General features: G+C 46.8%; 1 protein-coding gene across 1 annotated transcript in view; it reads left to right on the top strand.

The window, feature by feature from the left end:
* IL16 (interleukin 16) overlaps nt 1–25,181 on the top strand; it is a 90,681-nt gene that overhangs the window by 25,449 nt on the left and 40,051 nt on the right. Inside the window, exon 3 of the mRNA XM_047086736.1 lies at nt 22,154–22,262. Within this exon, the coding sequence (XP_046942692.1) occupies nt 22,154–22,262 (109 nt within the window). The remainder of the gene's footprint in view (nt 1–22,153; nt 22,263–25,181) is intronic.

The following is a 25,181-nucleotide window of genomic DNA, read 5'->3' as shown; positions in this document are numbered from 1 at the left end:
CGCTTAAAAATTATTTGCTATTAGTAAAGCTTAATCTACTGTCTTTTGGTTACTTTTCCCCTCTTCTTTTGATTATCAACCTGCGTTCACATATTTAAGGAGTGTCTCATGTAACTAGCATAGAATTAGGCTAATTTTCTTCCAGCTTACAATCTTTATCTTATAATTATGGGTATTCTTAAAACTCGGTTTTCTCTCTTTTCTTGCCCTCTTTCAGGTTAATATATATTTTTTACTATTCTATTTCTCTTTTACTTGGCTTGTTAGTTATACATTTTTTTTATTATTCTTTTAATCATTAAAATATGCAACCTAACTCTGAATGTGTTAGAGTCTCATATGAATTAGTACTTTTAGTGGCTCTCAGACAATGCTAAGACCTTAACACACAACTCCTTATGCACCTGCCCACTTCTTTGATATTACCGTTGTGCATTTTAATTCTATTTATGAGCAGATCCCAAGAATAGATCATAATTATTGTTCTGTAGAGTCAATATTCATTGACATTAATTCCCACGTTTACCCTCTCCATTATTGTTGATTCCTTCCTGCACTCCTTTTTTGTAAGTTTATTTACTTTTGAGAGTGAGTGCCTGCGTGTGCACAAGCAGGGGAGGGGCAGAGAGTGAGGGGGGGAGACACGGAATATGAAACAGGTTCCACACTGTCAGCGCTGAGCCCGATGCGGGACTCGATCCCACCAACCAAACGGTGAGATCAGGACCTGAGCCAAATCAAGGATGCTTAACCGACGACTGAGCCTCCGAGGCGCGCCCCTTCCTGCGTTTCTGTGTCTCTCCTGGCGATCACTGTCCTTCAGGCCCGCCTCTAGTCCAGACGGGACGGGCCAGGAGCACAGAGGGAGCTCCACGTGCCCAATGTCTAGATATTTCAGAGTCATGAGTCAAGGTCACATACAGCTCAGAGGTTCTGTCCTCCTACCTGGACAAATGTCCCTCTGTAAGGACTTGGATAGTCAAGTTCAGACAAGTTCTCGGAGATCTGCACGGGGACACGGTGCCGTGGACAGAGCCATCTGCTGGCTGTCGGCCACTGGCCACAAGTCCCTCTGTCCTCCTGCTCCTGAACACAGGGGCCCCGCATGCGAGCCTGTGGACACCCCCGGCTCTCTAGTCATTGCCCTCCCCAAACAGCCACCCCACCAGCCCTCCAGCCCAGGGCCACGCACACCAGTGATGGGATAGACAGAGGGGCCACCTGGGGCTGGGGCCCGAGCGCCCCTGGATGCCCTCTGATTTGTTTCTTACTTTCTCTCCAGCTAAATATTAGCAGGTTGCCACCTAGGCCTCAAGCACTATATTTACTCACTCGGAAGCTGGCACTCCTTTTATGGCACTGTGGTGGTGGGGGGGGGAGGGATCGGGGACTGGCCCCTAGTAATGGCTCTAGAGATACCCGTGGAGACAACGGTTGCATAAATGAGTATCACGAGGCCACCCTTACGGCAGAGAGCCTATCCACATAGCCTGACCTTGCAGAGGGTTTTTGAGCCAACACGTGGGTTTACACGGGGCGCTGCCTTGGACGTTCCGTCCCGCAGGGGTCTGGGGTCATGGCCCTGGGTCTGCGAGGACGTCGGCAGATGAGACCAGACGCGTGGGAGGTCCTCCCCGGGGGGCTGCCCTCCTCAAAGAGTTCAGGATGCTTTGATCTGCATGGGAAAGGCCTCTGGAGTGTGGAAAGTCCTGCTTTTCTTTACAAATTCAAAATATTGGTTAGGCTAAGTCAGCACTCCTGCAGGGTGACTCAGGATAGATGAGGTCAGATCAACCGTCTGAATCGCCGGCTTGTGCTGTGCGTGGAGGGGGGGTGGCCGGGGCCTCGGCGAGCAGACGAGCCCCTTCGCTCTGCTGCGGCTTTGAGGCCCAGGCCTCCTCGACGAGCGGGAAACCCAATCCCTTGGCCGCTTGCCTCTTCCTGCCGCACAGAAGAGGAGCTTGGGGAGGCCGCCGGGAGGGAGGCTGGGGGACTCCCACGGAGCCCCGGGGTGTAGGGGGCACGGTGGGAGGGAGGCAGGGGGGTCCCCGTGGAGGGACTGGGACGGCAGGCCCGCGGGCGCGATCACATGCCCTTGCTCCGGCCTCCGGACTCCACGTGAGCTCTGGTCCCCATTTCCATGCTCAGAAGACATTTGCCTGGAAGCTGGTCTTTGGAATCTCGGTTCTGCGAGGAGCCCATTTGGTTCGTGCGAAGGGGTTTGGCGGAAAGAAGCCGGAGAATAGGGGAGATCGGGAGGAAGAGGTGAACCCCCTGCCTTCGCGGTTCATACTTGTCAATACGGCCCTTCGCGTGTCCGTTGCAACGCACGGAGGCTTCTCCGTGCTGTTCGCACTCACCCCTGTCCGGAATACCTTCCTGACGGGTCCAAGAGCCCACATCTCCGTCAGCTTTGGGGGTTATCTGCAGGGTGCTTTTCCTGACCCTGCCCCCCACCCGGAGCCTCAGCCATCCCGGCTCGAAACAGCCTTCTGGGTTTAGGGGCTTTTATCTGGGCTGTGCCTCCCGATTGCTCTGCATTAATTTCTCCCGGCTACGCAAATGTCTAAGTTCCCGACCCAGAATGAATCGTAAGCACCAGCTACAGGCGGGAGGGATTCACTGTGTCAATTTGCCCTTCCCCCACCGGCTTGGGACAGGGTCTGAAAAAATGACGACGGCTGCCCGAGGATCCACCACAGGGACGTACCGTAATTGTTTTGTTCCCCGATCTTGAAAACATATTTTAGTAAAGATTGGGAATGTAAAAAGAAATTTATAAAATGTATATGCACTCTAAAAAAAAGAGAAACATGCCCTAAATATCTGCATATCAATCATCAAGTTTAAGAAACAAATCTGGCGGGGCACCTGGGTGGCTCAGTCGATTCAGTGTCCGACTTGGGCTCAGGTCCTGATCTCATGGTTTGCGGGTTCGAGCCCTCCGTCGGGCTCTGTGCTGACAGCTGGGAGCCTGGAGCCTGTTTCAGATTCTGTGTCTTCTTCTCTCTCTGCCCCTCCCCTGCTCTCACTCTGTCTCTGTCTCTCTCAAACATAAATAAATGTTTATTTATCTTCCACTAAAGAGGAAAGTTCTAGGGGTGCCTGGGTGACTCAGTCGGTTCAGCGTCCGACTTGGGCTCAGATCATGATCTCACGGTGCGTGAGTTCGAGCCCCACATCAGGCTCTGTGCCGACAGCTCGGAGCCTGGAGCCTGCTCCGGATTCTGTGTCTCCTCTCTCTGCCCATACCCCGCTTGTGCTCTGTCTTTGAATGAATGAATGAATGAATGAATGAATGAATGAATCTTGGGCGCCTGGGTGGCTCAGTCGGTTAAGCATCCGACTTCGGATCAGGTCATGATCTCGTGGTTTGTGAGTTCGAGCCTGCTTCGGATTCTGTCTCCCCCTCGCCCCTCCCCTGCTCACGTTCCGTCTCTCCGTCTCAAAAGTAAATAGACATTAAAAAAAACATTTTAAAAAGTGACTGTTAACTGTAACTCGGATATTTTCATTATCATGTTCAGAGTCTCTTGGTCCGACTTAAATCGCCTGTTTCAGCAGGCAATACCTACTTCCACGTAGCATGTGGCTCCGGGCTATTTTTCTGGGCTTCTGTTGTAACGACACTTCAGTTTCCAGAGTCCTTGCAGCGCTATTCTGGTCCCGCTCGATTTTTCTGGCCCTGCTGGTACATATTCCTTCCAGTTCTGCCTCCTGGGGTGGAAAGAGCTTCTCTGGCCTGCCGGGGATCACGGGTGACCATCTGCCACTCAGGGTGGGATGGGCAGAAGCGGCTGGGCCTCCGTCTTTTTGGCCAGTAGGTGGAGGGCAGGAAAATGAAGCGCTCAGCTGATGCCGTCCCTGCAGGTGCACGGACTTCCTGCTCGTGCCCTAGTTCTGGAGTGGGGGCTGGGTCAGCCTGGGGCTGCAGATCGGACCACCTGCTGGTGCCCCGGTGGTGGGGAAGGGGCTGGGGCTTCTGTTGGGTCCTGCTGATCTACCCCCTTTCCCCGCCTTCTGGCCAGGCAAGAGAGAACGTTGTTTTCTGTTCACTCCTTGTGTCTGCCTGTCTGCAGTTCTGGGTTAGAGGGCTCTCCCGGGTATACAGTCGGTAAAAAGAAAGCCCGGGAACTCACCATATTGCTATTCTGCAAGTCCTGAGTCTCCTACCCACCTAGCCGTCTCTTTTCTGGCTTTCAGAATCGTTTCGTTGCTAGCTTGAATAATTTCCGGGGTATTTAGCTGTGTTTAGCAAGGGAGGAAGAAAGTGAGTCAACGCCATCTCGTGAAGGAACTTTGGAGGCCTCAGCTCTACCTATGTTTGACAATAATACACATGCAATTGCACAGCGATTGCTCTGTTGGTAGGCTTGCTTCTGCTACTCAAATTATGTCCCAGAAATACATTCATGTCATTTCTTTGGTTTTTTAATGTTTATCTATTTTTGAGAGAGAGACAGACAGAGAGAGAGAGAGAGAGAGACAGAGAGAGAGAGAGAGAGGGAGGGAGACTGTAAGTGAGGGAGGGGCAGAGAGAGAGGGAGACACAGAATCCAAGCAAGCTCCAGGCTCTGAGCGGTCAGCACAGCGCCCAACACGGGGCTCGAACCCACGAACCGCGAGATCATGACCTGAGCCGAAGTCAGACGCTTAACCGACTGAGCCACCCAGGTGCCCTTCTTTTTCTTTAAAGTTTATTTATTTTGAGAGAGAAAGAGAGAGAGAGAGAGGGACAGAGAATCCCAAGCAGGCTCCACACTGTCAGCGCGGAGCCTGACGCAGGGCTCGAACCCATGAACCGCGAGATCACGACCTGAGCGGAAGTTGGACACTTAACCGACTGGGCCACCCAGGCGCCTCTCATTTCATTTTGTTGTAATTCAATGATTTTTTTCCCGCTGCTTTACGGTATTTTATTGTGTGACTACACTATCCATTTTACTATTGATAGACATTTGGGTTACTTGCCTCTACTCCTCTTTAACTTAGAGACTGTACTGCTGTGGACATTTTTGTACTTGTCTCCGTGTGCGTCTGCAGGTTTCAATAGGTATAAAGCTAGATGTGAAATCAGTGAGTCTCAGGTATGACATCATCATTATCTTCATTTGTACTAGATACTGTTCAATTATTTTCTAAAGTGCTTGAGGGGCTCCTGGGTGGTTCAGTCAGTTAAGCGCCTGACCTCGGCTCAGGTCACGATCTCATGGTTCGTGGGTTCAAGTTCCGCGTGGGGCTCTGTGCTGACAGCTCGGAGCCTGGAGCCTGCTTCGGATTCTGTGTGTGTCTCTCTCTCTGCCCCTCCCTGACTTGTGCTCTCTCTCTCTCTCTCTCTCTCAAAAATAAATAAACATTAAGAAAAAAATTTAAAAATGCTACGCCAACCTACCCTTCCTTCAGCAGGTGTAAATTTCTCGGTTGGTCTGTATCCTCACCAGTTCTTGGTATCATCAAGCTTTTAAACTTTTTTTCCAGTCTGGCGCCTATTAAATTGTTTTTCACAATAACTTATTTTTGTATTTTCCTAATTGCTAGTAAGTTGCACATATTTCCATATTTATGGGATGTTTGAATTTCCTCTTATGTGATACGCCCAGCCAAACTTTTTCTGTTTTTCTTCTGGGTTGTTGGTCTCTTTCTTTTTCCAGCTCTTAACTTGTCGTTTTACTCTTTTAATTAATGAGTAGGAGTTCTTTATTGTAGTGGGAGTTTACCAATCAAGTCCTTTACAGTTTGTGCTGTTTTGCATCTGGTTTGAAACTTTTATCCTTTCCTAAACATGCTCTGTTATCGTGGCTATCCTCTTCCATTGTCTTCTGAACATCTTATAGCTTTGACTTTTGCATGTATGTATTTAATCCACCTGGAATTGATATTTGTGAATGTACTGGTCCATTACATCGTTTCCACATGGTTGGCCTATCGTCCCAACACCTCAATTACTGTTTGTCCCCCCCCCCGCCCCATGTACAGTGTTAGCTCTCTCACAAATTGGGTTTCTTCATATGAACATGAAGCTATTCCAGCCTGTCTGTTCTGTTCTGTTGTCAGTTTGTTATCCTAATGTCAAACTCTACTATCTTAATCATTACATTTAAAAATAATTATTATTCTCTCGTATGGAAGTTTCTCTGTGCTAAGTATGTGTCTATTTAATGCCATTTGATTCTTGATAAAAATGTAAGGATCAGTTTGTGATGTTCTAAAAAACACTTGCAATTTTGGTTAGTACTGCCTTAAATTTATAAATGACTTTGGGGAGAACAGACATCCATATGATTTTTTTTGTGTCTCCCATTTTTGTGTATATGATTTCTCTCTCCATTATTCTGGACTTATTTAATGCCCTTCAGTAAGTTTTGTAATTTTCTTCAGAAGGAGCTTACATATCTTTCATGAGCTTTGTGAAGGTAACCTTTTAAAATAATTCCATCCTCTAACTGCTATTTTGGGGTATTGGTAAAGCAATTTTTAAATAGTTTTTAAAATTAAATTCTTTACTTCAAGATTATCGTAGATTCACATGAAGTTGTAAGAAAATAACACAAAGAGATGCGTATACCTTAGTTTTTCCCAATGGTAACATCTTGGCTAACTCTAGTATGATATCACAATCAGGTTATTGGTATTGATGCAATCAACGTACAGAATACAGTAACGCCTTGGTTTGTGAGCATAATTCGTTCCGGAAACATGCTCATAATCCAAAGCACTTGGATGTCAAAGTGAATTTCAAAGAACCGTTGGCTCCGTTGTGATCGTGTGACACTCGGCGTCCCGTGTACTCGTATTGCAAGACGTCGCTCGTTTGTCAAGTTCAAATTTATTGGAAATGTTTGCAGCACACTTGCAGAACAAGTTACTCTCAATCCAAGGTGTTGCTGTATTTCCATTACGGCAAAGACTCCTTCTGTTGCCCCTTTATGCCGCACTCACTTCCCTCCCACCCCCATTCCACCTTCCCCCATGGCCACCATTTCTAAACTTTCACCATTTCAAGAGGGTTGTATAAATGGCATCAGACAGTGTGTAACCTTTGGGGACTGGCTTTGTTCACGCAGCAGAATTCTGTGGAGGTTGACTCAGCCTGTTGTGTGTATCAGTAATTCCTTTTCATTGCTGAGTAGGGTTGCTTTGTATGGGTGGCCCACTCGCAATGAAAGGACCTCCGTGTTGTTTTCACTTTTTGGCCATTGTGAGTAGAGCTGATACAAACACTCCTGTGCAGCTGAAACATATGATTTCATCTCACCGGGATAAACGCCCAGGAGTCCAGTTCTGGGGTTCTACAACGGCTGTATGTCTTATTTCTAAAGAAATTGCCAAACAATTTTCTAGCGTGGCTGTCCGTTTTACGTTCACATAAAGTATGAGTGACCCAGTTTGTCTGCAAGCTCGACGATATTCGATGCCGCCATTTTTTACTTGGGCCATTCTGATGGGTATGTAATAATATCTCATTGTGGTTTTAAACTGCGTTTCATCAATGACCGATGACATTGAACATCTTTTCGTGTGTTTATTTGCCTCTTCAGAGAAACGTCTGTTCTTGTGTTCGGCTCATTTTCTGATTAGATTGTTATTTTTCCAGTGGAGTTTGAAGAATTCTTTATATATTCTAGGTACTCGTCTTTTATTGCATACGTGGCTTACAAATCTTTTCTCCAGGACGGTATGTAGTTTGTCTTTACATCCTCTTACGGGGATCTTTCAGAGAACAAAAGTTTTTCATTTGGGTGAAGTCCAATTTATCAATTCTTTTTATGGATTATGTTCTTGGTGTTAAGTTTAAGCTCCCTTTCCCTGGCTCTGGAACAGTTTCTTCTATTTTTTCTAGAAGTTTTATAACTTAACCTTTTATGGGTCGGTCCTGTTTGAGTTCATTTTTGTAAGAGCTAAGAGACGCGGGCCACGCCTCCTCGTCCCTCACCTCCCTCCCCACCCCCATCGATGTTCACTTGCGGCGGCATCATTTGCTGAAAAGGCTCTCTTGCCCCCACTGAGTTGCGTTTGCACCTTTGTTATAAATTAGGTGGGCATGTTTGTGTAGGTCTATTTCTGGGTTCTCTAGTCCATGTGTATATCCGTCCTCCAATACCGCACATTTTTGGTTACTGTAGCTACATAACAGTGCTCAAAATCAGGTCGGCTGATTTCTCCTACTTTATTGTTCTTTTTCCAAATGTGTTTTAGCTACTCTAGTCTCTTACCATTTCCGTATAGATTTTAGGATAATTTCGTCTATATAAAAAGTCTTACTGGGATTTTTAGTAGGAATCACATGAACTTTATACATGGATTTGGGGAGAACTAATCTTTACCGAGTTTCCCAATCTATGAAGATGGTGTATCTGTCTACTGAGATCTTTGGCTTCTCTCCTTAGTGTTTCGTAGTTTGCTCTGTACAAGTCCTGACTATGTTTCCCTGGATTTATGCCTAAGGATTTTTCTTTTTTTGAGCGATTGTAAATGGTATTACAATACTAAATTTAGATTTTAGTGTCTGTGTGTTCATTGCCAGTAGAAAGAAATCTAATTGATTTTTGTCATGTTTATTGCAAATAAACATACTGCACATATGTTTACTGCAAATCACTGAACTCACTTATTCATTCTATGAATTATTTTCAAAGATGCCCTGGGATGTTCCATGTAGACAATCGTGTCATCTGTAAATAAAGACAGGTTTCGTTCTTCCTTTCTCAACTGAACTCCTTCTATTTCCTTGTGTGGCCTTACTGCAGTGGCCAGAATTTTCAGCACCAAGTCCAATGAGTGTTGAGATGAGGCTTTCTTGCTTTGTGTCCGACCTCAGAGGCAAAGCATTCGGTTCTCCTCATCAAGAGAGCTGTTAGCTATGGGTTTTTTGCCGATATCCTTTATGAAGTTGAGAATGTTCTTGTTTTAGGCCTAGTGCACTGAGAGTTTACATTATGACTCAGTGTTTAATTTTGTCAGATGCTTTTCTGCACCGATTGATAGGACCATGTAATTTTTCTTTGTTAGCCTGTGAATACGGTAGATTACCATAACTGAGTTTTGAATGAACTCTCCCTGCATCCCTGGAATAATCCCACATGGTCATCATGTATGATTGTTTTTACGAATTGGTGAATTTTATTTGGTGGTATTTTGATAAAGATTTTTTTTCTCTCAGAATTTTTTCATTTTATTTCATTGTTCATATTTATTCTATAAAGTTGTTTATTATAGTCTCTTACCTTTTAAATCTGTAATCATGTCCCCTCTTAACCTTTCCTGTTATGTGTGTTCTGTGTCTCTCTCTGTTTTTTCTTGATTAATTTCGCTGGAGTTTCACCAATGTTTTCCCAGAACCAACTTTTAATTTTGTCAGTCCCCCTATTACATGTGTCATAAATCTTGTTCTTACCTCTATCGTTGTCTCTTTTCTACTTCCTTTGATGATTAGCTCATTAATTAATTTCAGCCTTTATCTTTCTAAATAGAAGCATTTAAGATAGCTTCTCTAAAGCATTGCTTTATCTTTAGCCGCGTTTCACAAGATCTGACATCTAAATTCGCATTATCGTTCAGCTCGAAACGCTTTAAAATTTCCGGTATCGTTTTCTTCTTTGACCCACGAGTTATGTAGGAGGCGTGATTCTTGATTTTTCAAACACATGGGTATTTTCCAGTTACTCTTTTAAAAAGCTTTCCTGACTTATTTTTGAAATAATTGTAGATGGGCTCAAAGTTACAAGGACAGCCCCGGTAGCACAGTCTCACCTTCCCCGTGGCTGCACCCTGCGTGGCCACCGTCGGACATCAACCCCAGACGTCTGACCTTGTTCCAAGTGTTCAGTTCGGTGCTATGCTGTCCCACCGTGTGGCTCTGTGGAACCACCACCCCAATCGAGATACGGAGCTGCCCCACCTTCCCTCAAGCCCCCCTGCTGCTGTCCCTTTACAGCCACCCCTAACCTCGGGCAACACGAGTTTGTCTCCTCTCTCTCCGGTTATCCTTTTATCCGGCTTTACGGCTGATGGTGCTGTTGTCAGAACCTGTGGTCCTGTTCCAGGCCACTGTGGTTGTTGCGAGTGGTTTGATGGCCCTGTTTACGATTGATTCTTCTTGGTAAATAGTTCATGTCTGTTTGAGGAAACACTGTATCCTTCTCCTGCTAATTGCATTCTTTAAAAATCTGGCAGGGTGCGGGGTGTAGGTTCAAAACCCAGGCTACATGTCCCTTGTTATGTCAGTACAGAGGGCGCTGATTGAAGGTGCCAACAAGCTTGGAATTGTATCTTTTTCATGATTTAAAGCAGGTCTCATTCTATAGTGACTTGGGTTCTATTAATTATTTTTGCTCAAATCTGCTTTTTCTATAAACTGGCGCCAGATTTATTTTGATTAGCATTCGTCTGATGCATCTGTAAAATAAATCCCTGATAAGCTGGACTTCTTTAAAAGGAAAACGAGGCTGCTCTGGGAAAGACAACGGTCAAGACAATGAGAGGACAAGCCACCGAGTAGGAGGCTGGGTGTGACTACAGCTGTAGGGGGGTGTGGGGGGAGGTGGGGCAGCTCCGTATCTGTTGTTTTTGCAGAAAGCACGTCTGATAAAGGCCTGTGACCCAAAGTATACAAAGGACTCTTAAAACCCAACGCTGAGAAGACAACCCTAATTAAAAAAGTGGGCAAGGACTGGGGCGCCTGGGTGGTTCTGGCTCAGGTCGTGATCTCGAGGCCTGTGATTTCGAGTCCCCCGCCAGGCTCCGTGCTGACAGCTCAGAGCCCACTTCAGATCCTCTGCGCCCCTCCCTCTCTCTGTCCCTCCCCTGCTTGCACGCTCTCAAAAATAAATCCACATGTAAAAAAGTGGGCAAAGACCTTCGCAGATACCCCCCCCCCCAAGACCTACACGTGCAAGTAAACACAGGAAAAGATGCTCCTACGTCGTCAGGGACATGCAAAGGGAAACAAGCATGAGGGACCACCACACACGTATTGGAATGGCCAAAACAGGGAACACGGACACCACCACCTGCTGGCGAGGATGGGGAACAGCACCGGCTCTCATGCTCTGCGGTGGGGATGCAAAATGGCACCACCACGTTGGAAGACAAGTTTGGTGGCTTCTCAGAGAACCAACCATACTCTTAACCGTCCGATCAACGCTTGGGCTCCTGGCGTTTACAAAGGAGCTGAATGCTCGTGCCCACACGGAAACCTGCGCACGGATGGGCACCGCAGCTTTGTTCATAATCGCCCCAACTTGGGAGTCACCGAGAGGTCCCTCAGGAGGGGAATGGAAACACAAACTGTGGTCCATTCGGACAACCGATGTTATCCGGCCCTGAAGACGTACCAGCCACCGAGCCATGAACACACACGGAGGAACTTTAAGTGTATAATATTGAGCGAAAGAAGCCAGTCTGAAAAGGTTACCTCTATGCGATTCCGCCCACATGGCTTTCTGGAAAAGACAAACTATGGAGACCGTAAACGATCAGTGTTTGCCCGGGGTGGGGCGGGTGGAGGGAGAAATGAGCGGATCAACAGAAGCAGTGACGTACATCCTCTGCATCAGGTTGCAGTGATGGGGGCATGTTATTGCGCATTTGTCCAAACCCACAGAATGTACACCATCAAGAAGGAGCCGGAGGTGAACTGTGGGCTCTGCGGATGATGACGCGTCAGCGCGGGTTCATCCCTGGTAACAAGCATGCCCTCTGGCAGCAGGTGCATACGATGGGGGCGGCTGTGCACGTGTGGGGGCAGAGAGCGTGTGGGAAATCTCTGTACTTCCCTCTCGAGTTCGGTGTAAACCTAAAACTTCTCCAAAAAATTAAGTTTTTATTTAAAAGTGAATTAAAAAAAAATTTTTTTTTTATTTTTTATTTTTTTTTTTATTTTTATTTAAAAAAATTTTTTTTTTCAACATTTTTATTTATTTTTGGGACAGAGAGAGACAGAGCATGAACGGGGGAGGGGCAGAGAGAGGGAGACACAGAATCGGAAACAGGCTCCAGGCTCCGAGCCATCAGCCCAGAGCCCGACGCGGGGCTCGAACTCACGGACCGCGAGATCGTGACCTGGCTGAAGTCGGACGCTTAACCGACTGCGCCACCCAGGCGCCCCAAAAAAAATTTTTTTTAAAAGGACATCTATCCTGACAATCCTTGTCTTTTAAAAAAAAATTAATGTTTATTTATTTTTGAGAGAGAGATAGAGAGCATGAGCAGGGGAGGGGCAGAGAGGGGAGACACAGAATCCGAAACTCCAGGCTCTGAGCCGTCAGCACAGAGCCCGACACGGGGGTTGAACCTGTGGCGCGTGAGATCATGACCTGAGTCAAAGCCGGATGCTCAACCGACTGAGCTGCCCAGGCGCCCCAGACAATCCTTCTCTTTTAGCTGGATCATAGGGCCTCTTAAATTACGCACACATATGCGTGTAAAATTGTGTCATTTTAAATATTTTTTTCTACTTTGCCTGTTTTTTTTTCCCTTCTGCTTTCTTGCCTTTATTGTTGGTTATATTCTCTCGTTCTTCTCCTCTATTGTTTCTGTTTATAACTCTGTTTCTGTAATTTTATGACTATCCCAGAAAATTTGGCACGCACATTCAGGTTTTCGAAGTGCTAAGTTTATCCGTTTTTACCTTCCGAACGGTACAAAAAAAAAAAACCACTGAATATTTTCATCCCACCAGTACTCTCTCGGCTTACATCCTATTATTTTCAGGTAACTTAGCTCTGCTTTCGTTTGCGAAACCACAAGGTATGGTTATTATTCCACGCAGCCATTTTTGTTTGGATTTATCCAAATATCCAGTTTTTTTTTTAATTGATGTTCTTTGTATCACAGGCCTTCAACGTGGAGTTTCTTCTCCTCCCCCTCTCCCCTCCTCCTTCACCTCCTCCTCCCTATGACCCCTTTCCCCTTCCCCCTCCCCCTCTTTCTCCTCCTCCCCCTCCTCCCTCCCCTTCCCCTCCCCCTTCCCCCTCCCCTCCCTCTCCCCCTCCCCCTTCTCTGGAATTGCACTGGTGATGATACACTGGTGGCAAAGTCCCTCAGGTTTTCTCTTCGGAAGAACTTCATTTCACTCACTCTTAAAGATTTGTTACCTGGTCTCTGAGTCTACGCCGATGGTCGCTTTCTCTTGCCACGTGGGACTAATTATTTCACGATTGCCCCCCAGACGGGAGCTTCCGGTTTAATCATTGCTCATTTAAAGACCATCTGTCTTCTCTCTGGCTGATTTAAAGAGCCGCTCTATGTTTCCACGTTCGGTGGTTCAGCTAGGAGCTAAGTACGATTTTTCTTTTACTCATCTTATTTGGGATTTGTCGGGTTTCACGACCCTGTGGACGAATGATTTCTTCGGGGCGGGAGGAAGCTCGTCCAGGCTCACGTGCAGGGAGGGACTGTCCTCCTGGAACGTGGATTAGATGCTAGGCTCCCCACTCCTCCTCCATGGTCTGAACCCTCCTCGATGCTCCTGGTCCCTTTTGGTGGCCGTCGGGACATCTGTTTCAGGTCTGTATTTCAGTCCTCTTGCCCCTCTCTGGTGCCATCACATCCACTGTCCAACCCGCCGATTTACTTTCAAATCTCAATAATGTTATTATTTCTTTAAATTTCTTGGTACTTTTTCAAGTCTGCTGAGAACATTTTCATGGTTTCTCTCTCCTTAAGTTGTTCTATCGTCTCTTCTATTTCTTTGAAAATATAAACGTATTTACTTTGCTTTCTGTGTCTTTTTTTTCCCCACACTGTGAAGTCTTTCTAGGTTTGATTTTGTGTGTCTTATTCCTTCTGACTCTCTCTCAGGGTACCTATTCCAGTATGTGTTTAAAAAAATTTTTTTTAAATGTTTTTACTTATTTTTGAGAGAGACAGAGCATAAGTGGGGGAGGAACAGAGAGAGAGAGAGGGAGACACAGAATCCAAAGCAGGCTCCAGGCTCGGAGCTGTCAGCACAGAGCCTGACATGGGGCCTGAACCCACGAACTGTGAGATCATGACCTGAGCGGAAGTCAGATGCTTAACCGACTGAGCCACCCAGGTGCCCCTATTCTAGTATGTGTTTTATGTATGTATGTATTAGTTAGTTAGTTATGCATTCATTCATCCATTTGCCTATATATATATATATATGTATATATAGGTATACAGGTATATATAGATATATATATATGTATATATGTATATATATGTAATTTTATTTTATTTTATTTTTATTTTTAACCTTTTTTACCTTTTTCTCTGAGAGCTTATACATCTTGTTCGTGTCTCGGTGGGAATCTTTGTGACTTAAGTTAAAGCTCATTCTTCCAGAGAAGTTTCGATTTTGTTCCTGCCAGGTGGCCGGGGCACCACCAGCCTGGAACCATTTTAAACTAAATTCTGGTCTAGAGGTTTCTTTCAAGACACACATGTGGTACGAGTTCGGGCTGCCAACTCTTGCGAGGGCCGTCTGGTAATTGTTAATCACCAGCAAATGAGGAAGGCTTCCCCCTCTTTCGTTCACGGCCATTTCCAGGCCGGCAGTTTTCGTGCAGTTCCCGAGGGGGGCACGGACTTATCTCCGGTTTACATTTTAACTGAGGATGTAAATATGTGTGTGTGTGGAGGGGGGAAGCTCCCTCTGTGTCCTATTAAGCTTCACATCTTGAGAAGAAGCCGGGACTTCCCTTCTGCTCCCGATATCCCATAAAGCTCTAGAAGGTGAAGTTCAAGTTCAGCCGGTTCGTAAAATGATCGCAGGGCCTCAGCCGGCTTCTGGGCTGCTTACCTGCCAGGAAACTTGAGGGGCAGCCTCTGTTCACTGTGTGGCCCCTGGGTGTTTTCACTCCTTTGCTATTTTCACCGGTATTTGCTGTTTCCCATCCCCTCCAACTCTGACTTGTTTTTAGCAGAAGGATCAAAGTGACCGGTTACTGCCAAAACACCCTAGGTGCCACCTCACCATCGCCTTCTCCCACCGACATTGAGGTGGACATATCTCTACGCACATTCGTGCATTTTTTCCAGTTATTTCCCGTAGCGTATTTCCAGTCTCTGAAGAGGAGGATGTGAACGGAGGACTATCTGGGAAACAGATTGGCACTACTCGGTGACTGTTTGGAACATTGGGGTGCTTGGTGGTCACCGATGCAGGTGCTTTGCTTACATTAGTTCATTTAATTCTTTGGACCATCCCACTAGACCTGATACGACAACACTCTACGGAAGGGCATTTCTATTAAGTGACAGGAAATATAAACTCTGTTTGGGGAGAAGAATATTCAAATTTTTGGGGGGGAAAAGTTTTTAAATTTAGGAGAGCTCTTACACAGCTAGCAGGGAGGCATCACTTGTTAACTAGACAACATAGTGTTATCATGTGAAACAGGCATGTGATGAAGGGCTGTCCTACCAGGCGTTAAAACAATGGCCGACAACCACCTCAGTGCCTTCCCGCTTTGAAGACTTCCTTGGGTCTGCTTCGCAGAGAGAGTTCTGGATTTGCCCTGGAGGCAGCTGTTTTGCATGGAGACGTCACTACGGAGGCGTGACGCCTAAACTTACTCTTGAAAAGGGACCAGGAGCAAGGATAAGCAGGAGCAAGATGGGACAGGATGCAGCGGGTCCACGGCAGGGAGTGTGGCTCACTGGGGGCAAGGACGAGGCGCCGGGGAGCTCACATTTGACCTTGACCCTGTCAGAGGCAGACCCACCAGACATCCAGTCAGCCTCATGAATAGCGTTTGCATGTTTCCAACATCACGCCGGCAGGAGGAGCCGTGGAGGGCAGGGATATTACGAATGAATAAATGAACAGTCCTTTGAAAATGGTTTTATTAAGATATACCTCACACACCATACAATTCGCCCAATTAAAACGTACTTTTGGGGCGCCTGGGTGGCTCGGTCGGTTAAGCATCCAGGTTTAGGCTCAGGTCATGATCTCAAGGTTTCGTGAGTTCAAGCCCCATGTCGGGCTCTATGCTGACAGCGTGGAGCCTGTTTGGGGTTCTCTGTCTCTCCCTCTCTCTCTGCACAGAGGGAGCACAGAGGTGACACATGCCGCAAAGGGAAAACGGAGAAGAAAAAAGAAGGAAAAGAAAAGAGAAAAGAGCGAAAGAAGAAGGAAAAATAGTGCCCGCCGGCAGATGGGGTGGGAAGAGGGCGCCCACCAGTTCTGTCCCCTGATTGGACTCCCACAAACCCCTGGCCCTCAGACCAACGCTTTAAAATAAAAAAAATGAGTGTCTTTCGCGTAAAGTCTGGGCCTTGGGGCGATGGGTGTGCGCCAGCCTGATGGCAGCTGGTCCTCAGCTCACCACAACCCCGGGGGTTCAGGGGACACGAACCCCAGGGCTCTTCAAAGCCAGGTGTTTTGAAGGCTTATCTCTCAGGAGCCTTAAAAGTTGGGGTGTCTGATGTGGCGGGTATAAGCTCTTCACTCCTCAGTGGGAAGCTCAAAGTTTTGGGCCCCCTCCTGATTGTGGGTCACCCCCTCATGAGTGGGTTTATGGGACTGTGTCTCAGACTTTCCTACCCTCCCCGCCCCCCCCACTCTCTCATTTGTCTGATGTAAAGTGGTCTCTCTGCCAGTTTTTAGGTTTTTGTTTTTGGTCCACATGTGGCAGTAGATTCACGTGTCTGTTGGGGGAAGTGAGTTTAGGATCCTTCTAGTTGCCAGCTTGAATCAGCGCCTCCTCACTGTGGTTTTGATTTGCATTTTCTTGATGGGTAATGATGTTGAATATCTTTTCAGATGCTTCTTGTGTAACTTCTTTGGGAAGATATCTATTCAGATCCTTTTTCCACTTAAACAATTGAAATTATTTGTCTTTCTATTATTGAGTTGTAGGAGTTCTTTATATATGCTTGATACAAGTCCCTTATCATACGTATGAGTGGCAAATATTTCCTCCAATTCTGTGGGTTGTCTTTTCACTTCTTTGACGGCATCTTTTGAAGCACAAATTTTGTAATTCCAAGGAAGCCCATTTTCTACATTTTTTTTTGTCACTTTTACTTTTGGTTCATGTCTAAGAAGTGTTTTCCTAACCCAGGGTCATAAGGATCTGTGTTTTCTTCTAAGAGGTTTTTTAGTTGCAGCTCATACATAGGTCTAAGGTCCATTTGGAGTTAATTTTTGTGTGTGTTGTAAGAAAGGGGTCCAGCTTCATTCTTTTTCATGTAGATATCCAGTTGTCCCAGAGCTATTTGTTAAAAATATTCTTTTTAAAAAATTTTTAAAGTTTTTTTTTGAGATAGAGATAGATAGACTAGAGAGAGAGAGAGAGAGAGAGAAAGCATTGGAGGGGTGGAGGGGGGGAGAGAGAGAGAGAGGAAGAGAGAGAATCCTAAGCAGACTGTGCCATCAGTGAAGAGCCCACCATGGGGCTCAATCCCACGAACCCAGTAGATCATGACCTGAACTGAGAGGGAGTCAGATGCTTAACTGACCGAGCCACTCAGATGCCCCCATTTGTTAAAAATATTCTTCAAAAATACCCTTTCTAGTCCCTAGGGCTTTGTATATTCCAGTGTAGGGGGTGTATTCTGAACTGGGGCATAGCCAACAAGAATGGGCATGTTGGGGTGTTTGGAAAGGTAGAAATACAAGTGACTGAGGTCACAGGGACAGGAGGGCTTGAGAAGGACCCCTAGGTTTTTGGTTCCTACCCTTCCTCTCCATGTCAGGAGGTGTGTGACCTCAGCATCCCACACGACCATCCCAGAACTGCTGTGCCAGGCCTAGTTGCTCATCCTTGTGACTTACAGATCAAAGCCTGTTGCTGAATTGTCATCAGCCCAACCACCGGAAGCAAGCCTCAGATCTGGAGGACAGTAGGGTTATATTTTGCGGTTGCCTTGGACTGGAACCACTATGGTGTTTCAGTTCAAAGAAAAAATGGAAAGGCTCATATTTACGTGGGAGGCAGTCAGCAAACTCCAGAAGCATGAACCTTCTGCCAGCAATCAGGGATCTACAGACAAGATCAGTGACCCTAGGAGAGCAACGGACCCTCTAGCCCCCGGGGAGGAGTTTCGTCTCCAGAATAATCTCGCTTTATGGGACACAGTGCCCCGAACTCGGCAAATTCATCCTGGGTTTACTTTCTGGGGGTCGTGGGGTATTTCCATATTTGAGGGTTGGCTGCTTAACTCTTGAAGTTACACAGCTGATCTTCATTGTTGGGAAAAATACCTCAAAGACGGGTGGCTGCCAGTCTACCTCATTCCGCACTCAGGCGCCAGTGGGACTGGTCAACGTAGAGACCGTAGGCCAGCTAACGATGGGCTCGCTACCCACAGAACTGCTGCTCGATGCGGCCGTCTCTGATAGGAACGAGGGGAAATGTGTCTGAGATGTCTCTGCTAGCCCCTGACCTCAGTGACAAGTCCTCAGCTCCAAGGGGAGGCCCACCTTGGGAGCAGGAACAAAAGGGCTCTGTTCTGTGTGTTGGAAGGGCGCCGTACTGAGCAAATGTTCATGGGGATCCCACAGAGACTCCTTTGATGAGAAACCACTCCACCCAGGACATCCTTGCCCAAGAGTGAGCAGGCGCCCCTGGGAGCCAAGGAAAGATATTTTGTTCTTGTGAGCGACCTTCTAACATGTGATCATTTCTGAGAGGACAGTAGCCCTTTAGATCTTTAAACATAGCCATCAGTTGCGTTCAGAAGCATGGAGCTGAAAGCGATTATGGAGGCTGTTGAGTTGACCTCCTTGGCTTACAAAGGGGGAAACTGAGTCCAAACAATTAGATGACAAGCCCAGGGTAATACGCTCTACCCACTCTCTCCCACAGTGCATTTCTGTTCAAGAAACCACTAAGCTCACAGTTGTACAGATGAAAAAGAATGAACAAAACCTTGGAATAATCCCAGAGTGTGGATGAGTGTTGGATCCCTGTTGGTATCCAGGAGATAGAAAGTCCGCAGGACTTATGCACTGCCTCTGCTTGGGGGAATTTCAGGGGCCGTGTCGTTTCTGTTTTTGGTTGTTGGTGGTTTGTTCACACGTCTGATAGAAAATTGTCTCTTGGGCGTCACCTTCTGTTCGTGGTAGCACATTTCCATTCTTCCCCGCAGTAGCCGTCCAGTGAGTCAGCTACTCCCACAGCCGCGTCAGAGAGAAACACGTCAAGTTCACACAACTTCGGGGAGCTTGGCAGGTGCCTGGGTAGATGCAAGTTGTGAGAACCTCCGGCTAGTTCAGAGCCTGGCTCCGTGGCAGAGGGAAGGGACCGACCGCCTGCCACCTACGTCTGAGACAGCTCTGGTCGGGGGAGGCAGAGTTTCTCCTCTAGGACTCTAGGATTTTGATGGCTTCCTTACATTTAGGTCTTTCATCCATTTTCAGGTGATTTTTGTGTCTGGTGTAAGAAAACGATTCAGGCTCATTTTTCTGCATGCCGCCGTCCCGTTTCCCCAACGCCATTTGCTGAAAACACTCTTTTTTCCGTTGGATACTCTTTCCTACTTTGTCAAAGATTAATTGACCATATAGTTGCGGACCCCGTTCTGGGTTTTCTGTTCTGTTTCATTGGTCTCTATGTCTGTTTTCATGCCAAGACCACACTGTCTTGATGATTACAGCTTTGTAATACAGCCTGAAGTCCGGGATTGTGAGGTCTCCAGCTTCAGTTTTCTTTTTCAGGATTGCTTTGGCTATTCAGGGTTTTTTTCTGGTGCTATACGAATTTTAGGTTTGTTTGTTCTAGATCTGTGAAGAATGCTGTTGGTATTTTGATAAGGATGCATTAAATATGTAGGTTGCTTTGGGGAGGATAAGCATTTTAACAACGCCTGTTCTTCCAATCTATATAAACATTATTTTTAAAGACGATTAGGATTCGTGTTTGTATATACCTCACTTACTTACTCATCTCCATTTTATTAGAAATTTGTGGGGGAACCCACATTACAAAGGTACTTTGCAAATACGGCTTCACTTTGGACAAGGAGACATATCGGCTGTTTTACTAGGCTTCTCTACATTCAGCGAAGCCAAGAGAGCTACTGAAGTCACATTTTATTATTTACTTCCATAGTCTCACTGGGGAGCATGGAGAAGGGGGGATAATGTAGGAAGGGAGTCTCGATATTAGAATTAGGATGAAGCCTCAGGGACTCTTGTAATTAAGAAATATTCTTTAGAACATTCTATCGCATGAAGCAATTGATTCAAAGAACAGATCATTATGCTAAGTCCTAGAAATATAGAGTCTTAAAACTTCGAATGCACGAGCCACCTTCCATAGAAGCGGTGCTCTGCCTCCTTCGGAAAATTCTCAGGGGAGCCTCATTACAGAAGGCAGTTTTGTTTGGGTTCATATAGCACCACCTGCTGCTGAAAAAGAAAGCTCCGGAGAGGAGGTCTGGCATTAAACACCGATGGGTACGAGAAACAACGGGGAACTGGTAGGTGGTCCCTTACAGGATCCAACTTGGGTGAGAACCGAATTCAATTTTAAACATCAAAAAGGCCGGGAGTGGACTTCTGGCTCCAAAGGGCTGCAGAGTACATTTTATTAATTTCCCCACCTCTTGGAAATTTGTACCCCAATTCAAAGAATATACATACAAACAGGGAGAGATGCATGTCAGAACAGGAAGCCACGGAAAGGGGCCCACCGTGTTCTGGAACCCCCGAGAACTTTCTGGATGACGTAGCGCAGGTGGCACCGGATCGGGGGAAGGGCTCATTAGCCTGCCGCTGACCACGTGGGAGGAAAACACCCGGAAAGTGAGTGAGGCAGATCCCCAGAGCCCGCCAGCTCACGATGCCAGGGGCTGGAGGGGAGGCTGGGTCGCTGGGTCCAAAGCGAGAGGCAACAGTAGGTGTTCCTTCCACCCTGGGAAATGCTCCAGGTGCTGGAAGTTCACGCACACACCGGACACGCGACATTAGCCAGGCGCTGACAGGGCTGGCTTCGAGGAACGGCGGGCACATCAGGTAGGAGAGGTGGCAGGTGCCCCTAACAGATGTCCACCCTGGCACACTAAATCCCAGGGAGCATTTGAACCAACTGTGGTTTCCAGATCTAATAACAAACACCCGAAGATTCTACACTCAACCGATCGTTTAAGCGTGATGACCACAACATAACATTCTCAGACACGCAAATATTCCGAGAGCTTTCCATCTGTGTAACTTTCTTGAGAAAAAGCACACCCTCACAGACACACAAGCACGCACTCAAGAATTATGGTACCGAGTAATGAAACCAGCATAATTCAAGAATTAAGTCAAGATCATTGTGGGTAATAACGTTATATAAAAACACTTAGGAAGGGAAGTAAAATCATTAATAGCATTAACCTCGTTGTCAACCTCTATCTCTCTGTCCCTAAAATCCCAGACTCTTATGTTTTCGGTTTCATTATTCACCCTGACGGAGAAATGAGTCCAAGGATGTACTGTTTTACATATTGCTTATAAACTCAGCACAAAGGGAGGGTCTCCAAATTATTAGCATAAGAAAGGAGCACGGAAACTGTGACCAATATGGCAAGAGCCATAACCGAATTTAACTTGAGAATGTTGATTTTAAAAGCCCTCAGTTAAATCTTCGGAGATGGAAATCAGCAATATAGGAAAATCATAATACTCTCAAGAATGCGTGGATGGTTCCATATTTAAAAACCTATTCCTGTAACATTCATTGGACGGGATTCGACAGGATCTGACCTGAGCTCTTCTCTGGAACCACCTTCTAGGCTCCCCTTTTGGGTCTCTCTTGAGTTCTCTCGTCCACCACCTTTGCCCTTCTCTGTAATGATCTGTCACTCTCATTTGTTTATTCCCCATTGTTTTTCCTTCACGAGGACAGCACTGCCCTGGGATCCGTGTCCTGTCTGGCTCGTTCACACCTGTTTCCCCAACACTTGACAAAGAAAGGACACGTAATGGCTGACATGGTGTTTAGACATCGGTTGCCTTTGTCCAGTACCTATGTGGTATATCTATCATTCAATTTTTATTAAGTGATGGGTGAAGCTATTGATGAATGGGTGGCAATGAGTCTATACGTCTGCCATCATAGATCCTGTAATTTACCGGGGGAGACAGACAACCCCACAAGCCCGTCCATATGGTCAGTGTCAAAACCTCGGTGTTCTGTGCACCTTTTTCTGTTCTGGCGAACTCGCTGAATAAACGGTGGGAACTGTTTTGCAGGAAGCTTCCACAACTACTTCTCGAGAAAAGTCTGGGAGAGTAGAACCGCAAAGTAGTAACTGCCAGCTTCCCAAAGCCTGTCACCAAAGGACACGCAGCAACTCGACCAGTAAGTGCGTCATCGAACTGTCCTCAGGAGCGGAGCCTCGCTGTCGCTGAGGACCAGGAATATGAGTGACGCGGGGAGATCTGGAGAAGGGCGGGTCTCTGCTAGTCCGGTTGGGGTGAACCCGGCTGCGGTCGGCTTGCCTCTCTGTGACCACCTGTCACCGTGCGTGCACATCCTGGCCAGCCAGAGGTGGTGGTGGGGCGGGGGTGGGGGGAGCTCTCTATGGTTTCGACACTTCTGCCTCTAGTTGGACTCCAGCGCCGTGTTGGGGACACCCATTATAGGGGATAAAACACAAAGGGTTTCCTCCCACTCTGTCTTCTGATGGGCTCCTCGATTTCAGGAAGGCTACTTGCTCTCCTGGGGCCTCCATCCCCTCATCTGTCACAAGAGGGGAGTTGAGGCTGGTGGCCGCCATGATTCTTGGTTGCTATAAATGGAAGAGCCGTAATCCAAAGTGAGGACGTTTGAAGAACGCAGAAGGGCATGAAGAAACGAAAGCCACACCAAACGCCGCCGTTAGAGATAATCGATGTTAACATTTTCGTTATTTCCCTTTTGTGCCCGCGTATGCCTATAGACTACGCACACGCGTGCTCACGCACAGCATGACGTGGCTTCGAGTCCCTGGAAATTCTTTCCTACACACCATGTTCAGTGGGTGCCTCGTATTTCATTGTACGGGTGTACCCGATCTAGGTAACTAACTCCCTACCGTTAGACAGCTAAGTTATTCTCAGTTTTCCACTAAGATTATCAGCATTGCTGAGTCTGCACTTCAAATTTTGTTTGCGTCTGTGATGATTTTCTGAGGGAAACACAGAGGGCAGTGGACGCGCGTAGGGTTTGGAGCTCACACTTGCTCCCAGAGCTCATTATCTATGTGACCTTGGGCAAGTGCCTTAAACTCTGTCTCATATAATTCTGCCGCAGGATGTACCATCTAAAATGTTGTTCCCCAAGCTCATTTCCTATTTTTGGACTGCTACTTACACTGTTTTTAATCATACATTTTTGCTTGTTGCCTCCTTTAGAATAATTTCTTTTTTTTAAATTTTTTTAAATTTTTTTTACTTTTTTAAAATTTATTTCTGAGACAGGGAGAGACAGAGCATGAACAGGGGAGGGTCAGAGAGAGGGAGACACAGAATCCGAAACAGGCTCCAGGCTCTGAGCTGTCAGCACAGAGCCCGACGCGGAGCTCGAACTCACGGACCGCGAGATCGTGACCTGAGCCGAAGGCGGCCGCCTAACCGACTGAGCCACCCAGGCGCCCCCTAGAATAATTTCTTAGAAACGGAGTTTCGAAAGGAAAACGCACCTTAGATTTTGATCTGTGCTGCCAGCTTTAAGTAGCCGATACTCCAGTCATGTGTACGAGCACCTGTTTCTTCAATCACAGCCCACAGTGTGTTAAAATTTATAAATGTGTATTTTTCTGCAGATTTTTCCTGCTTCCTCTGCTTTCTTTCTAGCCCACTTCTCACCCGGGAAGGGCCACACAATTTGTGGGGATCAGTGCAAAATGGAAGCGTGGGACCCCTGTTCAAATATTAACAATTTCAAAATGGATGCGTTAGAAATCAAGCCAAGGCTCCCTCTACGTTTGGGGGTCTGCGTGGCTGACTTCACAGGCCGCATGCCCACGAGCCCAGCCCTGCTTGCTCCCTGCCCCTGGCCCTGAGGTTGCTGGGGGAGCCCAGTCCTGGAGGAGTGCCACCAGGGGACTGGAGGCGGAGGAGACGCTCCCGAGTGTTTCTTCCCCCTCCCTCCGCCTCAATTGGCACCTGACCTGCCCGGTGCTCTGGCCCCAAGAGCAGGTGGAAGGAGTCCCTCCACACAGCCGACTCTAAGCGTCTCTTGGTTCATTCATTTGCTTTTGGGGAGTCTACCTGTTTTTTTTTTTATTGGTGTGATCAGTAATATTGTTAGTTTATAAGGAGCCTCTGGGGGACCCCTGGGAGTCTCAGTCAGTTAAGCCCGACTTTGGCTCAGGTCATGAACTCGCGGTCCGTGAGTTCGAGCCCCCACGTCGGGCTCTGTGCTGACAGCTCAGAGCCTGGGGCCTGCTTCTGATTCTGTGTCTCCCTCTCTCTCTGCCCCTCCCCTGCTCATGCTCCCTCCCTCTCTCTCTCAAAAATGAATAAATGTTAAAAAATTAAAAAAAAAGATAATCACATCTATATATTTTTTTCCTTCCTAATCATGTTAAAGTTTCTTCCACGTCCAGAGAACTATTGAAATCACTACTAAATATTGGGCTGTATTTCCTTCTCATTTTTAAACGATATGCCTTTTTTTTTTTAAAAAAAATGCCTACTATACCCATCAGTAATGTTTGTTGTTTGACGTGAAGCAAGAATCTAGATAAAAGCTTTTTTCTCTTTTTTCTTTCTTTTGAGAGAGAGGGCATGTGCCAGAGGGGGAGGGACAGAGAGAGGGAGGGAGAGAGAAAACCCCAAGCAGGTGCCATGCTGTGAGCACAGGCAGAGCCCGACATGGGGCTCGATCCCACAGACCCTGGAATCATGACCTGAGCTGAAATCAAGAGTCAGACGCTTAACCCGCTGAGCCACCGAGGGGCCCAGAGACAAATGCTATTTTAAGTGGCTGCTTGGTTCCAGCACCGCTTATGGGTGACCAGTCTCTGCCTGCCTTTCATTTCACTGTTCGTTTGTTTTATGTCCTGCAAATAATACGCGGTAAGATCTCGAAAACAAACGGGGGCAACGTTTTTAGAGAGAGATGTCCCGCCATCGGTGCCGGTTTCACGGATAACGTTTGCGTTCACTTACCTGCTTTCTACGCTTTGTTATTTGGTCACTCGTCACTTCCTTGTTCCCTGCCTCTTGCTCGGGGTGTGTGTTCGAGTTTTGCAGTGATTTGGGAGATGTGTTCAATTTCCAGCTGCACCCTGGT

Source organism: Lynx rufus, unplaced genomic scaffold (assembly GCF_022079265.1).
Source record: "Lynx rufus isolate CCGP_SWC_20201006 ecotype Redwood Valley unplaced genomic scaffold, mLynRuf1.p SCAF_21, whole genome shotgun sequence".
Taxonomy (NCBI): Eukaryota; Metazoa; Chordata; class Mammalia; order Carnivora; family Felidae; genus Lynx; species Lynx rufus.
The sequence above is the reverse complement of the archived record's forward strand: the minus strand, read 5'-3'. Positions and strand labels throughout refer to the sequence as shown.